The sequence below is a fragment of the Bactrocera neohumeralis genome, chromosome 4 (assembly GCF_024586455.1).
Source record: "Bactrocera neohumeralis isolate Rockhampton chromosome 4, APGP_CSIRO_Bneo_wtdbg2-racon-allhic-juicebox.fasta_v2, whole genome shotgun sequence".
NCBI lineage: Eukaryota > Metazoa > Arthropoda > Insecta > Diptera > Tephritidae > Bactrocera > Bactrocera neohumeralis.
The window spans coordinates 30123891-30146269 of NC_065921.1; the positions used below are offsets into that span (position 1 = coordinate 30123891).

At 33.7% G+C, this 22379-nt stretch overlaps 4 protein-coding genes across 5 annotated transcripts in view; all 4 read left to right on the forward strand.

The window, feature by feature from the left end:
* Positions 1-1165: 1165 nt before the first annotated feature.
* Positions 1166-3313, forward strand: LOC126754832 (serine protease inhibitor 42Dd-like). Its single transcript, XM_050466997.1, has 5 exons — positions 1166-1474; positions 1533-1674; positions 1745-2637; positions 2702-2843; positions 2921-3313. Exons 2-5 carry the CDS (start codon positions 1671-1673, stop codon positions 3049-3051), a joined length of 1170 nt encoding a protein of 389 aa, XP_050322954.1. The 5' UTR covers positions 1166-1474; positions 1533-1670; the 3' UTR covers positions 3052-3313.
* Positions 3314-3731: 418 nt separating this feature from the next.
* Positions 3732-7881, forward strand: LOC126754831 (probable cytochrome P450 6u1). Of its 2 annotated transcripts, XM_050466994.1 has the most exons (3): positions 3732-3866; positions 5527-6895; positions 6966-7881. In XM_050466994.1, the coding sequence occupies exons 2-3, from the start codon at positions 5824-5826 to the stop codon at positions 7379-7381; spliced, it is 1488 nt and encodes a 495-aa protein (XP_050322951.1). In that variant the 5' UTR covers positions 3732-3866; positions 5527-5823; the 3' UTR covers positions 7382-7881. The 2 variants fall into 2 exon arrangements, with proteins under 2 accessions (XP_050322951.1, XP_050322952.1); XM_050466995.1 differs by lacking the exon at positions 3732-3866 and having other exon boundaries at positions 5464-6895.
* Positions 3860-5429, forward strand: LOC126754833 (probable Ufm1-specific protease 1). Its single transcript, XM_050466998.1, has 2 exons — positions 3860-4584; positions 5093-5429. The coding sequence occupies exons 1-2, from the start codon at positions 4021-4023 to the stop codon at positions 5219-5221; spliced, it is 693 nt and encodes a 230-aa protein (XP_050322955.1). The 5' UTR covers positions 3860-4020; the 3' UTR covers positions 5222-5429.
* A 526-nt stretch (positions 7882-8407) lies between the features above and the next one.
* The window catches only part of LOC126756774 (AF4/FMR2 family member lilli), a 153668-nt gene continuing 139696 nt past the window's right edge, over positions 8408-22379 (forward strand). The window contains 1 exon segment of the mRNA XM_050470141.1: positions 8408-9108. The gene's annotated coding sequence lies outside the window, so the exon portion shown is untranslated.

Sequence of the window (22379 nt, forward strand, 5' to 3'; positions counted from 1 at the left end):
CAAAAAATATCACAATTATTAAAAAAAATATTAAAATTGTTTTAAAAAATATTTAAATTATTAAAACATATTAAATAAAATAATTTTTTTTTTATTTTTTAATTTTTATTTAATATAAAAAAACTTATTAACTTATAAATTATTAAAAAAAAATATTAAAACTATTTTTAAAACATATTAAAGTTATTGTTGAAAAATATTAAAATTATATTTTTTTATTTTCTATTTTTATTTATTTTCTACTTTTATTTATTTTTTTCTTTAACATTTTTTATTTTTCCAATTTTTTTTTTAAGTTTAAATTTCAGTCTTATATTCTTTCCAAATTTGTTTGCTATTTAAATATTTTAAAATTTGACTTACGGGATTAAAAAAAGTAACAAAAATTGTTAACAGTAAATTAAAAATAGCTGTCATCACTTGGGGTTCATTTCATTTTCATTTTCGTGGGAACCATTTTTCCGTGTGCCCAGCAAAACAATTAGAGAAAAAAAATCGACCCAACCTAATGTACGCAAACATATTCTCATATATTTTTGGACAGGTAAACCCCAACAATTATGCAAAATTAATTGTCTAATAAAAGAGCGCGACTGCAATTGTTTTTAAGTCGTATAAGTAATTTGCGATGTTCCTATGTACATATACATATGTTATTTACGATGGTACATACATGTATGTACACACATTGTATATACCTATATATCTATGTAACTTTTTAAAAAAAAAAAAAACGCATAAAATTTGCAAAATCTCATCGGTTCTTTATTTGAAACGTTAGATTGGTTCATGACATTTACTTTTTGAAGATAATTTCATTTAAATGTTGACTCATGTGGTTTCAACAAGATGGCGCTACATGCCACACAGCTCGCGATTCTATGGCCATTTTGAGGGAAAACTTCGGAGAACAATTCATCTCAAGAAATGGACCAGTAAGTTGGCCACCAAGATCATGCGATTTAACGCCTTTAGACTATTTTTTGTGGGGCTACGGTCAACATTTAAATGAAATTATCTTCAAAAAGTAAATGTCATGAATTTCAAATAAAGAACCGATGAGATTTTGCAAATTTTACAGTTATCAAGACCCGATACATACCTATATATCTATGTGGACGCTTACACAGAAGTAGAACAGGTTCCTGGTTGACGTAAGACGTGTCTTCCCATTCCACATATAACGGCCATTCATTCAAAATGACATCGGCATACATACGAGTATATACATACACACATACTTATGTACATACATAACGCACATAGCGGTTGTCTAGTAATAAAAGTGCTGCTTAAAAATAAAAATAAAATAATAAATTTGTTAACTAAATACGTGTTTATTCAGACCGATTATTCATTAATAAAAATAATAAATAATAATAACGAATCGTTGCCCAATTCGGAAAGCAAACAATTCTTCTTTATTCATATTTTCGGTTTTTCGATGACAACGACATTTGCCTCATGCGCGCAAGTACATACAAACCTATATTTGCCTATAAAAAATAATAATAATAAACACCTAATTTTAGCATTGGATTCATTCATAAGCAGAAACTAATTGTGCTGGCAAGCCCAGTCTGGAGATTGCCAGCAAGCCGTGAAGTCTACAGAAACGGATACATAAAAAGAAATTCATAAAAATAAACAACACAAAAGCACAGCTGACAATGAGTGAGTTGAAAATATTTTATTTGCATACAAACAAATACAATAATTCATTACTTTTTTTTTGTCCTCACAGACGGAATTCACCTATTACTTCTCATCATCACCGCAATGGCCAGTTGTGACTGCGTCACCGGTCAAACATTGACTTCGCAGCTCATCCAGTCTGTCGTCAGCGCACAGCCCAATGAGAATGTGATCGTGTCGCCAATTTCCATAGAAACCTGTTTAGCGCTAGCCTACCTGGGCGCTGAAGGTCAAACGGCTGAGGAATTGGCCAACAGTCTGGCACTAAAACACGCCGGCGATAAGCAAAGCACTGCACAGAAGTTCGGCAAACTCTTTGAGAAGACCAAGTCAGTGGGTAGCGCAACATTTCGTTTGGCCAATCGCATTTACCTGGATCAACGTTTTCAAATTTCCACCAAATACAATGAGCTCGCCGTTAACCAAATGCACGCCAACGCCGAGAATGTGCGCTTTGCTAATGCAACTGCAACAGCGGCGACAATTAATAGCTGGGTGGAAGCCGAAACTGATAATAAAATACGTGGCCTAATTCCTGCCAACAGCTTGGATGCCAATACGGCGCTGGTGCTGGTGAATGCGCTCTACTTCAAGGCGAAGTGGTTGAATCAATTCAGCAATCATTCGACTACGAAGCGCGATTTCCACATGAATGCCGCGCGCAAGTTGGAAGTGGATATGATGAGGCAGACGGACACATTTCTGTATGGCGACTTCAAGGAGCTGGATGCCACCGCAGTTGAAATGAATTATTTGGATACAGATGTCTCAATGTTGTTGTTGCTGCCGAAGAGTGTTGACGGTTTAGCGGCGTTGGAGGCGAAATTGAAGAGTGTTGATTTGGCAAAGTTGTCAGCGGCGATGCGCACCGAAGAGGTTAACATACAATTGCCGAAATTTAAATTTGAATTCGATCTGGACCTAAAGCCAGTGTTGGCGCAAGTAAGTGTTAAATGAAAATGTCTAAATATTTTATAAGAAAGTTTTATTTTTCTCTAACCACTAGTTGGGCGTAACCACCATGTTCAGTGATAAAGCCGATTTTAGCAGCATGCTGGCGGAGAAAGAAAAAGTAGCCGTTTCCCAAGCTCAGCATAAAGCTTTCATCGAAGTTAACGAATCTGGCACTGAGGCTGCAGCGGCTACATGTAAGTACAAAGCTTTGTTTTACTAAATAAATTTACTAAAAATATGTTTTTTTTATATTTGCTCACTTGAACTGCAGATTTAAAAATTGTACCGTTATCGGCTACATTTGCACAGCAAACATACCAGTTCGTCGCCGATCATCCATTTGTATTTGCAATTAAAGACAATGAAAATGTCTATTTCGTTGGTCATGTCACACATTTCTAATTATAATTGTTGTTATTCATAACAAACAAGTGTAAATATTTACATAGGTATTTTACAAACAGCAAAGAATGAGTGTGCTCTGTAAATATAACATGACGATACAGGATTTTACAACAGTAAACCCATTGCAGCAGTTTCATTAAATGTTGTAATTTTGTAGAACACGCAAGAGTTTGATAAACGTAAACATAATTATTGCTTTCGTTAATATTGAATATATGTAAACCTTATTTAGAAAAATAAAAAAAAATATAACCATACAGTGGTGGCGTTTTAATTAGTATCTAAGCTAAGTATAAACAGGAACAACACAGTTTTTGGAGACTTTTGGAATTGTAAGTACTATTTTTTTAAGTGTAGGTAAATAAAAGAATGCAGTAATTTAGTAGCCAAAATTGTGATATAAATTAGTAGTAAAAATTAACTTAAAAAAGTTCAAAAAAAATGAAGAATGTTAATGTTAAATCAAAATCGTTTTAACAGATTAGAAAATTGTAGCACGTATAAAATAATTCTTTTCTAGAAGTTAGAAATGAATATTAATTAAAAAATAGAAGTAACCGCTTTTCAAAACCGTTCTTCCTTTTATTTCTTAATTAAGTGGCAACGTAACGCAACTGTTGTCTACACACTTCGTCTTTGACGTTACATCAGCAACAAAAACAACAACCAAGCAACTGCAAAAATAAAACACGATACCTGCGTCGAGAGAGACGCAAAATCTAAATTTTATTTATTATTCGGTTGTCGTTAGAAATTGACGCATACGATTGAAATTAATTGAAAGTAAAACAAGTGCAAAATAATTGATTTAGGTGATGAGCAATATACATATAATGTAGTCGCGTTAACTAAGAAAGTTTTTGGGCACAGACGCAGTTTCAAGTAAAAAAGTGTGCAAGCGAAAAAAAAACGAACGAAAAAAGTAAGGTGGGCGATTAATGGTTGAATAAGCAATTTGTATTAGATATGGATGAAGAACATCAAGTAACACGCAAATGCTATCCATATCAATTGCTACGCAACGTGCAGAAATGCCTGCCATTGCCGAAAACAAATGCTGCAGCAGAACCCAGCGTCACGGCATATACGAAAGGAGATTTTTCCTATTTTCACTATAATTGCGACGGCTTCAAGGACCTTGGCTGGGGTTGTGCCTATCGCACGCTACAATCCATATGCTCTTGGATTGCTGGAAAACGCGGTGCTACGGACGTCGATGTACTAGTACCATCTATAAAAGAAATACAACAAACACTTGTGCAGATCGGTGACAAAGAAAATGATTTTGTTGGCTCACATGATTGGATTGGAGCCATTGAAGTTTTCTACTTTTTGGATGCACTCTACGATGTTGTGTGCCGTATCATTCATATTGCAAGCCACGAGGATCTAAAGAAATATGCAAATGTATTGAAGAAATATTTTGATGATTATGGTGGCTTAGTTATGATGGGTGGTGATATGGACGCTGGATCGAAGGGTATTGCAGGAATTCATATTAGCGGCAATCAAGTTTATTTACTAGTCATTGTAAGTAATGAAGTTAGTTATTATTTGTTTTTTACTTTTTAAATTTTTATAGGGTATTATGCATATGACATTGGTAAAAAATTTTGTAAAGAAATTTACTTATAGAAAAGAAATGTATGACCTGTGACTAGTTAACAGGTGGTGGTGATCGTTGTGTGGTTGCCAACTTTTAAAATTAAATTGTTTAACAACAAACTGTGCATTTTGACCAGTTCGTTGGGTACGCAACAATTCATGTGTAAAATACTTGCGCAATAACAGCATACACATATTACAATTAAAGCGGCATAAATAATTACGTTAGGTCAAAGTCGACGATTATTACCGTAGGTTGCTTATTTATTAAAGGTTATTTGCTTTAATTATTTGGTAAAGCCACGAGCGAGTTTTATAAATTCAATACTTCGAAATTGTATATTTTATATTGTATAGTTGTATATTTTATACATATACAAATGTGTTTAACATATTTTTAAGGTTTTTTTTTTATATTTTCTTTCACTTGCAGGATCCCCACTTTAGCGGCGTGCCCAAATCTGTGCAAGAACTAGTTGAACGCGGCTACATACGTTGGCAGCACACCTCGGAATTTGTTGATAGTTCCTTCTATAACATTTGTTTACCTCAACTTAAATAAGACCAAAAACAAGATGCCAAAACATGAAAACACCTGGACAATACATATAATTGTATTATTCATTTGTTAAATGTCCATATCCAAAAAATAACATATAAAACTGTTGCAATAGTATTACTTAATAAAATTTGAATTGCTTTCATTACAGAGATACCAAAAACGTTAAATAAATTTAAATACATATATAACTATTTTCAAACAAAACAAACCTCTTTGGACTTTTGCTTTTCGAAGGAACTATCAACGAATTACTTCTTTTTTTGATCACATATTTAACTTTTACATATTTTACTTGTGACATTCAGACATATCGGCACTCTACTGTTACAAAATATGCGATAGGCACTGATAAGGCATCAATTTATAAAATAATCCGAAAATTGTAAAATATGCATGCGATAAGCAATTGTGGCCGCTCCGTAACACACGCCTGCTGACTACACTAGCGTGCGTGCCGCGGAGTAAACCTGGCAAATACCTTTAAACAAAAGACATAATTCGTCATGTGAAAATTTAATCAACAATTAACGCTTAATGATCTAATAGCCACCAACATATAAAATCCACTAGGTGTACATACTATAATATTGTCTCGAATCAACATGGAATTGCTTCAACGCCTGCTGTACACCGCCTTAAGTGCTGCCTCAATTATTTATTTCATAGTCAAAGCGAGTCTTTCGCACTGGAAACGGCGCGGTATATTACATGAGAAACCGAGGTTCTTAGTTGGTAATTTGGGTGGTGTTGGCGGCAAACGCCACATTAGCGCTGTGCTGGAACAACTTTACGAAAAGTACAAAGGTCAAGCACCCTTCATAGGTTGTTATGCATATTTAAAGCCAATGGTTTTGATATTGGATTTAGATTTGGTGCGAAATGTGCTTATAACACATTGTGAACACTTCAAGGAGCGAGGCGTATTCGGCAATGCGCCACATGATCCACTCTCGGCGAATTTGCTGCAACAAGATGGCGCAGATTGGCAACGCCTAAACACGGTGGTGTGCCCAGCTTTTGCTCAAGATAATATCTCACAGATGCTACCCACGTTGGAGAAGGTCGCAAGCACAATGCATCGCTCTTTGACACAAGTGTCGGAAGATGCGGCAGTGCCTGTAAATAATTTGGTGGATTGTTATAATATTGATGTCATTTCGACACTGGCGTTTGGCATTAGTGGTGAAACGTTGCTAAATTCCGATACAGAATTCCGTCGTATGGCGCGTAGCTACCTCAAAGACTTCAATATGTTTCGTCTATATTTTCTTATGTATTTTCCAAATGTTGCACGCTTGTTACGCTATAAAAACTACGAACAAGCTGCTACTGACTACTTTCTTAAGCTAGTGCGTCAGAAGCTTTTCGAACAGGAGTGGAGTCGCCTAGATAAGCGAAATAGTTTCTTTCACATGTTTGCGGAGTTGAAACGTGATCGCGATCCAAAAAGACGTTTAAGTGACGAAGAAATCGCAGCACAGGCATTTTCATTTATCCTTATGGGTTTGGAAACATGCAACTCGGCGATGACATTCTGCTTGTATGAATTAGCCTTGCAGCCGGATTTGCAGCGGCGTGTGCAGGAAGAAATATGCAATGTCCTCAAGCGTAATGAAAATGGTATGGATAGTAAAAATTTGAACGATATGAATTTGCTGAGGCAATGTTTGAATGGTAAGTAATGGCTATTCCTAGAAAGTATTTTATTACTTTATAATTTACATCGTTATTCAACTTTTTTCAGAAACTTTGCGCAAGCATACACCTTACTCTTTCCTACTACGTAATACGAATGAGGATTACGAAGTGCCCAACTCTATATTCATGCTGCGACCAGACAATCATCTAGTCATCCCAATAGCGGCTATACACCATGATCCACTGCTTTATCCTGAGCCAAATAAATTCGATCCGGAACGTTTCAGTAAGGAAAATATTAAGCGACGCCATCCAATGGCTTTCTTACCTTACGGTGCCGGCCCCCGTTACTGCCTAGCGCAACAATTTGCTGAAAAGCAAATGCTGGTTGGACTCGGAACACTGCTGCGTGATTACAGTTTCAGTCCCTGTCGCGAAACACCTATTCCACTGGTGTACGATAACAAGCGTTTGGTGCTAACTCCAAAAGACAAATTGAAGTTAAATGTTCAGCGTAGGTGAGAAGAGTACAAATGTGGCTTAGAAGAAAAGTAATATAAATGAAACGTATTTAGACATTCTGATGGCACAATTAATAGTTGTGTACAAAATTTAAAAAGTTATTTTAATTTCCTTCTAAAATTAACTTAACTTACTATATGTTATTATTCCGCCTTATTGTTTTTAGGATGTAGTTTATTGTTTTTAAGCTATTAAGCTATTTGCCTTATGACTTGTATTGCTGTGTACAAATACTTTCCAAATTATGTCTATGGATTTCTAGGGTGTGCTATTTTTTTAGATTTCTATTTGATAATCATTCACCACACTTCAATACTTAAGTATATTTTACAAAACAAAATAATATCCAGACTCGGAAAAAATGTTTGCTGCTTGTGATGTGTATTTAAGTTATCCTTTATATATTTACGAAAGTTTTTTTTTGTTATTTGTTCAAGACAAATTAGTTTATTATATGGAAGACACGAACAAAAATATATGTTAAAGATATCAAGTAAAAATATGGTTTATTTTATTTTAAACATGAGGGTGACACAATACTTGGTCAATTTGCTTAAGGGTTTTTACTAGTATATCGTGAAATAATTACTCGTTTATTTTTACGAATACTTCGTTTGTGAAACACTGAGTTAAAAGAATAATAAATAATTACTTTATCAAATAAGCACTTCCTGTTCCCAGTAAAAATTTTAAAACATGACGAGTTTTCCGCTATTGTGGCAGCACTGATTTAGGTGTTCCAATTCCACTCTGGTTGAAATGCCAAATATACTAGTTGCCACATTGAGAAATAAGAAAACTTTTATGTGAATTTAAGTATAGCACTCCATCTTTTTTTCTTTTATTTAAAGTTGTATTATTTTTTCTATTAGTATATCATTGTTATTACTTAGTTCATATATATTATTTACTTTGTATTTCTTAATTTCGATTTTGTTCCTTTGCCACCATATCTGTTTCTTTGCATACTAAAATTGCAACCATGTCAGCGTCCAATAAGAATTTGTCATTTGTGTTTTCAATTTTCTAGCCGCTTTTTATTCGTAAAATGGCAGCTGTGCGCGCTCGTTGTATTCGCGATTCCGTTATCCGTTGAATTTTTTCTTTGCGTTACGAATGGCAGACATAAAGTGAATTGAAAAAGTAAAGGTTTCTAATTCTATTATAAAATATAAATTTGGATTAATAAGCGGTAAAAAGTATTGAATTAATAGAAGAAAGTCCACTCCTTTAGCAAAGTGATTCAAATGGAATATAAATGTATTTTGCACTGTAAAAACAAAAGTTGACGCTGCCAATTGTTCCGCGAATTTTCCTGCAAAGGATATAGTGAAATATTGATATGGGGAGTGTGTTGTCTGAAGAAGTTTCGAAATATTGAATTACAAGTTTTTTAATGACTAAGAAATAAAAGTATCCTGAAGTTCTTTGATTTTATTAATGTTTTGAGAAGTGATAAAGTAGTGTAAAGTTTCGAAAGTTGAAGTGTTTTACCGTCTGACTGGAAGGAATTATGTTTAGCGGAATAACTTCCTGATTTTATATCAGACGCTTTGATACACTTACATATGTATGTACATAATATCCCTTCACTTCAAAGGACGAAATATTTATGAAATGTGCGTATGTGTGTGTTCCATAGAGAGTGTAACACTAACGATATGTAACAACGGATTCGCCAAAACAATCAAACAATTGGTACCGGACAAGACGAGAAAAACATTCAGGTAGGTGAATCGAATTAAAATTTAGTGAACTTTCTAATAAGCGGAGTTGTAAAAACCAATTTGATTTTTTTCTTTTAAATAAAGTGCATTATTATATTTGTATTACATTTAGTATATTTGTTAGTTTCCTATTTTGTGAGAAATTGCCTTTCTTATCCATGTTTGTTAGTTTTGGGGTGAAAGAAAGAATGATAGATTCATCCGGCAACCCTATAACGGAGTTACACCCCCAATTTAAGAATATGTCTGTGCACCTTTTGTATACATATTTGTTTATTGTCTGGAAGTTCATAGCAACTCCATTTGTCGTTCCATATAATTGCATTTTTCAATCCCTGTATGCGCAAGTGCACTTGAAAAACTTATTCTCTGTATGTGTACTATCTACCATTCACCCTTAACTCGATATGGTTGTACACTAATATGTCCTTTGATTTGTCTCTCGGCCGGTGGGTCCATTATGTTGAATCAAGATGACCTGTTTTATGGGTAACTCGTCGAATTCTCACTTTTATTGTGTCTAATTACATATAAAATAGGTATATGTTAATTAATATTTAATAATATATATAATATTCTTTAAATTCTATACATACAAAAAATTGTTTTTACAAAGATGAAGCTTTTTTTTGTACACTTTAAACTAACTAAAGAGAAGTAAATGAAAATGTTAAAAATACTTTGTATGATTATCTGTAAGATTTATTTGCACAAAACATTTATTTTGCTTTTAACAAATATTTTCATATTGAATATGATTGCGTACTTAAAAAGGCAAATAAATAAATAAAAGTTGCGCCGGTCTCTATACTTTTAAATATTACAGTATAACATATTAAATCGTGGTGTTTAAATTTAATATGTATCCCTATTTTAGATTGGACCCTCCATAAAATCAACATTGGTTTTTACCGCATTTCAATATTTAGATGTGGAGTATTTCGCATATCCCCCAAACACATCCCCAAAACTATTTTTTTTTTATTATAATACAGTTGTTTTGACATTGCGTATTACTTATATTCGAGCACTCATTACTTCGGGTCCTCATCTGAGCCTACTAGGATATTCCTTTTATCAAAATACTAGTTGACGGCAGTTATACGTAATCATACCCTTTTTATATTAATCTTATGTTATGCAAATTTGTTGAATATATTTATATACTTGTATGTAAATATTGGAAGCGGCTTTTGTGTGCAGACCTGTTCGCACCCATCTATAAAATGTACAATCGCCCATGCTGGCCAATGCTTGTATCTTAATTTATTTGCATTCACACGTTTTGCTTCGGCCTCTTATCTCTTTACTGAGTTTTGTTTTATTTATTTGTATTCTATTTTTATGTTTTAATACATTTTGCGAGTAGACCACTTTGCTTGACAAGTGTGGGTCGATTTGTGCGAATTTTACACATACTTGCGCAAGTATAAACATACGTAGGAAGACATGTTGTATAATAAATTGTAATATTGTGCTTTTTTTTTTTTCTTTTTCGAGTATTGATAGTTTCGCATGTTTTTTGTGTAGGCACATAAGTAGGTGTCTGTCATATGGGGTTTCGACATAATGTTAGAAGAACAAACAACATTTATAAATATGTATTTATGTCTGTATGTTATAAAAATGTAAATCTGTAAAGGTGATAAAGTACATATGCACTTGTACATATACTCGTATATAATTATAATAAAAATTTTACGTCACTATAATGGTATATATTGTGATAACGAGTAAATGTTAATGAAAATGCCAAAATGGTAACAAAAACGTCATTATTATAAAGTTTTGTGTATAATATTTACTTAAATTAATCGTTGATTTACATTAACGGTTTTTTGTATTTTTTTGTGGTTAATATTAGTCACCCTGTTTAACTGACAAGCAACTGAATGCATTTATTTATGTGAGGAATGTTAAATTTTAAAACAATCTTTTAATATTATAGATTTTAATGAGAGGAATATTTCCGTAGCATCCAATATATTAAAAAGAGAAAATAAATAATGATGCAAGAACCTGCGATCAAAAAACTTTGTACTTTTACGCAACAAGTTGCCAGAGAAGAAAAATGTATAAATATATTGTTTACTTTATAAAAATCTATTTGTCTAGATCTTTGTTAACAGGCACAAATGTTTGTGTGCTAAATTTAACGTATTTAGTGCAACAATATATTAAAGGCATTAAATAAATTTTCAAGTAGGAGTGAATGGGGCTGAAATGCAGCAGTCTCAGAAGCAGAGGAAAAACCATCAACAATTCCTAAGCTAAAATAAAGTACAAATTATTTTAAAACAGAATTGGAAAACAGTTGGTTGTGGATGGGCTGATGGTCAGTCTGCACTATGAAAGCAGTGGGGGTACATTCGCATGAATAATGAATGAGTGCACTAGATAAACAGGTACCACCACACTGCAGTTGAAAACGCATTTGCTTTTCTGTAAAAATATTCAAAATAAATATACATTTAAAGATCTGTAAATACACCTAAGCAGCTGTGCACGCCATGTCGACCGATTAGCCAACTGATAACTTTTCAATGTTTGCATTGCATTAATTGCCTAGAAAGAATTTGAGAGACCTCAATAAAAGGAAGATAAATCTCATTGTTTTTAAGTTTATAATATAACTGTAATACTACATAGCAGTTATATACTTATATCCTGCAATTGGCATGTAAATTAGCACTCAAAAGCGTTGTAAAATCACAGATAATTTGTTTTGCGGTTTCTTTATTTCCATTCTAATTTTGCAAAAAGTAGCCTTAAGCTCGTCCACGTAGCGTTCCTCTCCTACTTCGCTAATTTCGATTTATACAAAGTTTATACAAAGTCCATACATATCTCCGTATAATAATGTATCTAGATGTACATATGTATGTATGTATGCACATATGTATGTGTTTTTGGTTTTGCGTGGGCGGATATGCGATTTGTTTGGTGTTTATTTAAATGTGCTTGCCCGGCTTCTGGCGTGTGTTGTTACTTCGCAGCGTCTATGTTTTGCTCCACTTGTACGATTCGCTAGATAATTTTCTCCTAGATTGCGTTTGTTTATAATAAAAGAAAGAAATCTGGCAGGTGTGAAAATTTTATCAACAAATGTTGTGCAAATACTGACTCAATGAAATTGCTTTCCGAGTTCGTTCGTTCTACGTCAATACTTTTGTGGGAATTATAGTTTTTTGATTTTTTATTTGAAAAGTTGGCAATTGGTTTGTTGTAATTTGTCTGGCGTGTGGCCTGTTTCCAGGTACTAATGTTATTTTTTCTTATTTTCATATGTGTTTATATGTAAATACGGTTTTATGAAAGTGTGAAAATTTGATTACACAATTTTCAAAGATCTTTTTCACTATAACTTATTATTTTCAAACAATTTTTGCGCTTAAGTAATATGTTCTAGATTGTACATATGTAATGTCATTACTGCGCTGTAAAAAATAGATATTTTACCATATAAGAATTTCTCTATTTGAAGTTCTCAAAATTTGAAACGAAAATATGATAATGAAATTACTGTCGATTACACAGAAAATAATTGCCGGAGACCTACTATTTTAATTTTATTTTAAATATTGGATGTTAATTAAGGGGTTATCATAAAATTGAAAATTTTTTTATTGCTCTATCCGAAAGTATAAGTCGTAGAGAATGTTCTCCCGAATTTTCATAAAGATATGTGCATTAGAACCAAAGTTATAGCGTTACATAACGCACGTGGTCCTAGGACGAAAGCCTAGCACATGCATCTTTAAACGTGATTATCTGGAAATCGCTTTTTTTCCAAAAGTGAAATTGCCGTGAGCACGATTGCAAACAATCTATATCACCGATTTTCTTTATTTTCGTTAATTCGTTCATAACTAATGTAGGCAGTCCGTCAACGAAACCTTTTTTATATAAATTTAAATTGCAATGTTAAGATTTTTTAAATAAAATTATTTCAGTCGGTAAACATGACTTTTTGAAAAAATGATCCTCGTTTCCACAAAATTTTTTTTTTTTAGGAAAACCCTTCGTTCACGGACTCCGCACGTCTATATATTAATGAAATTTTTTGTGTTTTATGATTTCAATTGAATTGCTGCACCGAAATTGTGCTCACCGTCAACCTCTTCAAAAAAATCGCATTTTGAGGAGAGCGCACTAACTACGATATTTTTTATTATTTCTGAATGGTTAAATGTATTTTTTAACTCCGCAATATGTTCTTTCGAAACGCATAACTCATATTCAATAAAATGATCGCTACATCCCTTAAAAAATTCCCAAATTTTCCTTTATTTTTCTGCATCGCAACGTATACCCCTTAAGGTAAACAAAGCAAATTTAATAATATTTTTCAGTTTATTTGTTTAATGTATGTATATAAAAAATGATATAACATCTATATTCAATAAGACAAAACAATTGCAACTCAAATAAAACGGTTCACTATTTTTAATAAAATAAAAGAAAAACTTAGTACTTATTTTGTAGAAAACTCATTACTCTCAATAACTGCTTTGCATCGCAGCGGCATTGAAGCTATAAGGTTATCCACTATGGTTTGGGGTATATTTCTCCATGCCTCCAGGGCCCTTTGAAAAAACTGATCAGTATTTGGCACATTACTGCGATCAATTGCTTTTTTTTTTTTAGGAAATTTCCCATAAATTCCCAATTTCCCATAAATTTTCTAAGGGATTAAGACCTGGGGACAGTGGAGGCCACTCCATTACATCCACTTGATTCCTCTGTAACCACCATTTTAGGACTTATGCCATATGCTTCGGGTCGTTATCCTGGTGGAAGACCCACTTAAGTGGCATTTCCCATTCAGCATGTGGCAATATTACGGATTCCATAATGTCTCTGTAAACGTACCGATCCATGCTACCATTAAGACGATGAAGCGGCCCCCAAACAGAAGCAGAAAAGCATCCCCAGACCATAACATAGCAACTTTGTTTGACTGTTTTTAGACAATAGAAACTTTTAAGACGCTTGTTTCGTGGGCGTCGAACGAAACTCACGTCATCACTTCCTACCAAACTAAATTTGGACTCATCACTAGAAAGAACAGTTTTCCACTTGCTTAATGGCCATTCTAGATGATTTTTAGCAAACACAATAGTTTTAGTTGGTTACGTTTGCTAATAAGCGGTTTCTTCGCTGGTCGGTAACTATTTAAATCAGCGTTATTTAGGCGATGAGCGACCGTTCTTGAGTAGATTGGTAACCCAAGCTCCTTTACCAATTGCGGAGCGCTTTAAAATGGATATTTTTTTTTACCTCTCTTACAATTCAGCTGTCAGTTTTTTCATCAGTTTTTCTTGTGTGTTCCTAATAAAGTTTGAAGTTATTCGTGTGATTGATGACTTGTGAATTCTGTACTTTCTAGAACTTTCTTTTTGAGAAGTTCCGTTAATATAATTTTTAATAATACGTGCTCGAAGTGCATCACCGAATTTATTTAGAGTCATTACTTTTTTTGTAAAAAAAAATTAAAATTTATGCTCAGTATATGTTCTAATTACTTTAAACTCAATACCGTTAAAAAAAGAAATAAAAATAGATCGCTATATGAGGTGTGTTCAAAAAGTATCGCGAATTTTGTGTTTTTTCAAAAATTATTTATTTATTCATGAATATCTATTTTGTCCCCTTCAAAGTAATCCCCATGAGATATTATACACTTGTGCCAAACGGTTTTTCCAATCTTCGAAGCACTTCAAAAAATCATTTTTTTTTTATCTTCTTCAGCTCCTCCTTCGATGCCGTCTTTATCTCGTCAAGAGAAGCGTAACGTCGTCCTTTCATGGGCCTCTTTAGTTTAGGGAACAAGAAAAAGTCACAGGGGGCCAGATCTGGGGAATACGGTGGCTGCGGCATCATTAGTGTGTATTTTTGGCCAAAAAGTCGCGCACAAGAAACGATGTGTGAGCAGGGGCGTTATCGTGGTGCAAAAGCCAATTTTTGTTCTTCCACAAATCCGGGCGTTTCTGGCGGATTGCTTCGCGCAAATTGCGCATAACTTGCCAATCGATATGTTTAGATCCTCAGCAACTTCTCTAACGGGATACGACGATTGGCCAATACAATTTTCTCCACTTCATTAATTTTTTCGTCTGTTGTTGAAGTGCTCGGGGGTCCGGCACGCTCTTCGTCGTTCACATCTTCTCGGCCTTCTGAGAACATTTTGTACCACCGATAAACGTTGCTTCGGTCCAAGGTAGCTTCTCCGTATGCCACAGTCAACATTCAGAATGCATCCGCGCACTTAATTTCGTTTTTCACACAAAATTTGATACAGTTTCTTTGATCCATTTTTTTGAATAGGTAAAAATCGAAGACGATCCAAAACACGTGCAAGCAAAGCAGCCGTCAACAATTAAATGAACATTCAAAATGGCCGAGCTTGTCGGCATATGTGAGAGACATGAGTACCAACATAACGCCACAAAAAATTCGAAATTCGCGATACTTTTTGAACACACTTCGTAAAATATTGCAAAATATTTAACTTCAATGCTGTAAATTTAAAAACAAGGCACAAAACGGAATTCGAAGGAAAAATGGCATTGTAAGACACAAAAAAATCTAAAACTTCGCTCTAGTTGCAAATGTTTTGTCCGATACCGTATACTTGCTTTCTAATTTCTTCTCACATGTTTGCATATGCATACTTTTCGTCGAAAAAAATATTATTTTTCAAAATTACTCCCATTTTTCTACGTTTTCTGCGGCTGTTAACATATATTGATATATGTATGTGTGTATGTGTGGTAAAAATATTTCCAAAACTTAATTTCATTTCCGTTAAGCTATAATAGCTACATACATACATACATTCTGCAGGGATCTAATATCGCCGAATTGAACAAATGAGGAGCTTTTTTCGATATCTTAAAAAGTCAGGTTATAATTCTCGTATATTTATCGGACAGACAGACGCACGCTTATTATTTATCTATTCATATATATATATACATTTTTGGTCTCCGATATTTCAAACTTAATATTCCCAGTTCAGGGTACAAAAATTAAAATATACACACATATACATATGTGACCTGGTCTACGGAAAGGGGGCTTAGGTGTCAAAAAATCAATTTTCACTTTATAGTCAGGTCGGAGTAGTCGGATGGAAGATGAGATGCTTTTTCACGTGATAGAATCCAAAAAGTTTTCGCACGTTAGCTCCCTTTTCGTAGACCAGGTCACATATTACAAAAAATAACTTTTTTTTTAATTATTTACCTCAATTTTTTTTTGAAGACAGCAAAAGATCTGCCCTACAGCTCTTGTTACTGAAATTTCATTGGTCAAGCGACAATTTGACACGAAATTTATCACACAATGCCAACATATGGCCCACACAATCTTTTGGCCGTCGAAGAGACAGCGTGATTTGCGTTTAGTGGGAGTTCGAAGAGCGGCAATGTTAATTTAGTGCTAATTAAAACGCTGCAGGAATCCAATATCGAAATTTTCGAAATTGGGCGTATTTGATTACAGACACTTATTAATTTATTCAATATAATCGTAAAATCGTAAACATATGTATTTGTATATATAATATACACGTACTTTGCTGTGATTTCGTACATGTTGGATAGTAAAACATTTTCATTCATATTTTACTATTTCGTAATATGGGAGTACTCATCCTTGCCACTGAGATGTGGCAGCACCTCAATAATTTCCATTTTTCACGCAAAACTAATTACCTTAAATTGCATTGCGATAAGATAAAGTGATTGCTGTAACTTTCTACAAGCAGCGCAACACACTTATCACTTCGACCGATCGATCGATCACCAGCAGATGGTTGCCACACACACACTAATTGCCGCTGTCTGCTGGAAACTTTATCGTTGAACTCTTTTTTTTATTTTTGTACTGGAAATCAATACCTGCATTTGCCCCGTATGTTGTTGTGAATTTGGTTGTTATAGATAATGGTGCATTTCCATTGAACTCCATTCAATGCACACAAAATTATCGATAAGATAGTGTAATTTGATGCCAATAACGGAAAACACCAACAAACGTTATATTTCCACTATTGGGAAATATTTCTGGAGCCATACATATGTACATACATACATACATACATACATATTAGGTGTGTTTGCTTGAAAAGGTGTCAAAATGCCCGAAATGTGTTCATTCCGTAAAAAAAATAAATTTCAAACATTGCATTTCACAAGCAAAAAAAAAAATTATGTAATATAATAGCGATAAGATATGCTTTTCTGATTTTGTATATTGATAAATTGAAAGATGATGTGGGTTTTGTTTGTAAATTTAAGGCAGTGAAGCCTCGGACCACACACATATCATGCAACTGTATGTATGTATGTATGTATGTGAAATCAATATTTCTTTTATAGTTTACGGCGCTTTTCAACTCTAATATTGATATGTAGCATTGTTCTTTGGTCTTAGTAGGAGTTTTTCGTACTTTCCTCCGTGCCTAAAGATCGTAGATTAGAGATTCTGTTGACATTTAAGGTTAAATTAACGAAGTTAATGATCTGGAGATTCTTTTAGGTTAGGATGCTTGTGGCAGTTCCATAAGTTTACTGCCAACATGTGTCTGAAGAGATCTTTCAAGCAACTGAATGTGTTTGGAAACTCTAAAATAGTTTTATGGGTGGGTAGGGTAAAAAGTGGAACCTGAACGTGAAATTTTTATACTATTTTGAAACGGACTTTAGTTTTCTGAAAATAGTACACTAACATTTTAGGCCATAAATACTTTGAAGACGGTCTTCATTGAATGGTAGTCTGGAATGGGAGCTACAGCATATTTGTTAAGATTTCGCATTCAGATTTTCATTCTTTTCTGAACATGCACTCGGTGAACAAAGGTGTTTAGACTAAAACAAATTGTCCGGTTTATATTGCCAAGAACTGCACTCATCAAAATCTATACTATTCGACTGGGTTTAAATAAAATGAACAGTCCGGTTAACGTTCAAACTTCAATGCCATACGTGCTTGACAACACCTTTATTGCAGGATGACCAATTAAATTTGAAATAAAATAAGAAATTATCCAACGGAAGTCTGCGGCAGACAGCAAAGACAATTTCCCAACCCAGTTGATACAAAGAAGGTATCGTTATTTCTGGCACTCGAAGACACATACAAATACACAAATATTACAGGCTTTAAGGAGTAGTGTAATTTTCTGTACAATTTGTTACAAAAACAAAACCAAACAAGCAAAGAACCGTTGAGATTCGTTTCGTGAGAAATAAAGGCTGGTACGGCCGGTTAGTCTGGCTGCCGCTAGCATCCTTTCGAGCTGTTTGGCTTTCACAAACAAAAAATCGGCATATTTTCTTTTATGTTGCGAGCGTGTTGCAACACGGAAATGCGAGACACACCGGTAGACAAACTTTGGGCTTGTCACTGATTTACATATAAACATGCATACATACATATACATATGTATAAGTACGTAGTGTGCTCGCAAAATAATTTCTTGTTTGCTCCACTTCTGCACAATCTGGTTGTGGCTTCTTGTCATATAAAAGAAATATTTTTATAACAATGGCCACAAAACAACTTTGGAAAAGTGGTAGAAATAGAAAGAACTACATTTCATGCAAATCGTGGTACAATAAACTCGCAATTTAAATTCATACACGGATACATTTTTATGTTGATAATGCAATGTAACTTCGGTAGTATATATGTATGTACTATGTACATATGTATGTATGTATAAATATAATTTTGTAACTGTAGCTTCGATAACAGATTTTAGTAACGGTTCTCAGTATTTCTGCACTATAAGTATATGCAAATATCTGATGTAAATTGGAATGTTTCAAAAGCAATATTTGAGTAACCTTCAATAAGTCATAAGCTACTAACTTCCTGGGGGCCTATTCTGTAACTCGATTCGAAAATCAATTTACTCGAATTCGGATTTGTTATATTCTGTAACTCGATTTTCGGATTTTCAAGCCAATTTTCGAATAAAATATTCGATAGCTTTTGAGTTGTAGAAAGCAAAAACGAAAATTGTAGGTATTTTTTCTGGCACAGGGTGGTACAACTTTCGCATAATGATAAAGTAGATCCGAATTTCGAATAGAATAGGTACATTTTCGAATCGAGTTACAGAATAGGCCACCTGGGTTCCTTGTGTGATATAGCGTTATTACAAGATTTTATAAAGGAATACGACTTTATGTTTCCTTATAACATTTTAGATACTTTAGTATATGCTGCTCTGGCGGGTGGGTCCTAACATTATTAGATAATTTATAAGATGTTCAATGTCATTAAATGTATTTTATGTACGTATTCCAAAAATTGTAATCGCAAGACTTACTTTACAAATACATAATCATAAAATCAACTGTAAATTCGCTTCAGAAGAACAGAAACGCATTTTCAACGCAGTCTTTTAAGAAAACATTTCAATTCTTTAGCGATAAGCAAACCGAAATGATAAAAAAAAAACATACGCTTGAAAGTCAAACCATAAATGCACTTAGTTATTTACAAATGTATGTACATAAATTTATCATTAACAAAATCATTCACTGATTTGTTCAAATATTTATTAACCATTTGTTGAGACCGTCACTTTTTGCAATGCAACGGCGTAAATGGAGGAAAACAGCTGTTGTCTGCTGCTGCTTTAATGGAAATCAAATGCTTCCAATGTTTATATGCATGCGTTAAGTGTAAAGCTAATAGTGTATTGACATACTGTATGGACACTTCTGTTAGCGTGAGTGCGCTGAAGTGCACATATTCACAACATTTACTTATATGCATATGTATGTATTTATAATACATGTTGTACACATACATACATATATATAAACAATCTTACAACTGTGCATTTAGTTATCACACATTTGAATATAAAGCATCCATTTTCATTGGCCATGTCACTGCTATTTTATATTTGTTGCTTCGACTAGCTTATGTTAAACATTTTGTTCCTTTTTCACACTACACACCCTGTAGAATAAGAGCATGAACTTTGATGGGAAATTCGCTTTCACTTTTGACAACTGGAAAATGTCAATAGGCCGTGAGAAAAATAAATTAAAACCAATTTTTGCATTGGTTATAATAATATAAGTATATTAAGTTAATATTTACTTATGTGCAGTGGTATTAACATGAAAGTGTTGTATCATGCAGCTAAGTGTTTTTGATACAATTTTCTTTGATGGAAATTATGTGCTCCAATGAGACACATCAATGCGAAAGTTTTTTTACATTACTTCTAAATCACATATAGTACTGATTTTTATGCCTTATAAACACCCAGAAGGAAGAGTCGCAGACACTGCAAAGCGGAAAAATAATTGATCATCGTGACGGACTGAATCGATTTAGCCATTCTGACTCCGTCAATTTCTGAGGTATCGATCTTATTTTTTGGACACATCCTCTTCACCTTAAAGATCTGCTAATTTGTCGGAACCACCTATATTAGACCACTATTGCATTTAGCTGGCACACAAACTGAACCATCAAATCAAGTTCTTGTATGGAATAATTTTTTAATGGATATGTTATCTTCAGCAAATTTGACATGGATTGTAGTCCAAGGCAACAGTACCTTTCCCGAACATATCAGTTCATATCAGACCAATATAGCTCCCATACAAACTGACCGATCCAAACTTATTCTTGTATAGAAACTTTTTTTTAGTGAAAGGTATTACATTTTCGGTGCAACCGAAGTTAACATTTTTTGCTTTTTAACTAATTTTTTTGTGCATTTGTATTTTGATCTCAATATTTATAATAGAGAAACCATAATTTTTTAAACTATTATTCCTTCGATATAAAAAGCAAACATTATTATAACTTTTTCTCAGCTTTGTAGACACGTATGCCAAACGGAAGGTGAAACCGCTTGGGAAGTTATGCCATATATGTACATACATAACTATTAAGATACTCGTATAAACAAAGGATATGTTTACTAATTGTGAATTGTTGACTTGGCAGTAAGTCAACGAACAGTTGTCGACATGAAGTTAATTTACTAACTCTGAAATTATTTATTATAATATATATCATTTTCTTACATAAGAACGTATACTTATTGTGTGACCACTTTACTTCCTTTTTTGCTTCCTGTTTGTTGACACGACATCATTCCTTCGATATGGCAATATATCTTCCAAGGTATGGAGCATCGAAAGCCACTTTATGCTTTGAAATTACCTGGCTAATTTAGTTGAATATATAGAATGAAGCAGTGGCAGTGGTAGCAGCCGATTGAGACAAAAACATACCACATACACCGAACGACGGGTGCTGGCGAGCAGTAAATGCTAAGCGGCTGTTGCAACATTGTATTGTTGCCGCCGATGTTGCTGCTACTTCTTCGCCCGTAGATCACATCACGAATCGCTACGTGACCGCACAATGAAGGGAAAATTTTCACAATTAGCTTGTCGGCGAAGTTCTTCTGGCTGATGGCCTGTTTACTTGCCTCACTGACTGGTTGCATTACTTTTTCTTCACATTTATTTTATTTATTATACTCGTACATGTAAACTTCTGTGTATGTTTGCCCGTATGCTGAGCAACAGCGAATCGCAACATCATTGTCGGCGTGACGTACCCTGGCATTTACTTCGTAACTTTTTTATTTTCATTTTTCAATATAGTACCACATATCTATATATTTTTTATGTCTTGTGAATGATGCTGAAAACATTGCCGATCCTAAAACAGCTTCTTTCCTACCCGTTTATGCTATGTATAATTTCATTGGCTCATTCATCATTCGTGTGGCCCTGTGAACTCTTCACCTCAGCCATTTTCTGGCATTTGCTGTGTGCGCCTTTTCTTTTGCCGATTTTATTGGTAAATTCTTCAGTGGCAAATTTTTTTATTTCAGTAATAAATTTGAATATAGATTTTTATGTTTTTCATTTTGGAGCAGCAATCACGTGTTGAATTTCTTTTGTTCGCTTTTTATATTGCGCTGTTTATACATTTTCAATTGTATGCTTAAACGATTTTTTACGGCTTAAACGTTCAATTCTTTGCTTTTGCACGGCGAATTAGCGCGACAGTTTCTTTCTATTGCTTTGATTTCATTTCTATTATTTCAATATACATACATATATGTACATACATACATACAAACATTTCTTATGCATACATAGTATAGGCAACTGCAAAGAACGGTGTGCAAAAGTGTTTTTATGTTTATATATACACATATAAGTATATATGTAAGTAATGTATTTTATCTCACGATCGCTTTTCACTCTGGC

Excerpts from the sequence above, each read along its gene's own strand:
- LOC126754832 (XM_050466997.1), top strand. Across the intron at positions 2,638-2,701 it reads TAAAGCCAGTGTTGGCGCAA|TTGGGCGTAACCACCATGTT; the intron begins GTAAGTGTTAAA and ends TCTAACCACTAG. Across the intron at positions 2,844-2,920 it reads TGAGGCTGCAGCGGCTACAT|ATTTAAAAATTGTACCGTTA; the intron begins GTAAGTACAAAG and ends CTTGAACTGCAG.
- LOC126754833 (XM_050466998.1), top strand. The coding sequence starts at position 4,021 with ATGGATGAAGAACATCAAGTAACACGCAAATGCTATCCATATCAATTG. Across the intron at positions 4,585-5,092 it reads AAGTTTATTTACTAGTCATT|GATCCCCACTTTAGCGGCGT; the intron begins GTAAGTAATGAA and ends TTTCACTTGCAG.
- LOC126754831 (XM_050466994.1), top strand. The coding sequence starts at position 5,824 with ATGGAATTGCTTCAACGCCTGCTGTACACCGCCTTAAGTGCTGCCTCA. Across the intron at positions 6,896-6,965 it reads GCTGAGGCAATGTTTGAATG|AAACTTTGCGCAAGCATACA; the intron begins GTAAGTAATGGC and ends AACTTTTTTCAG.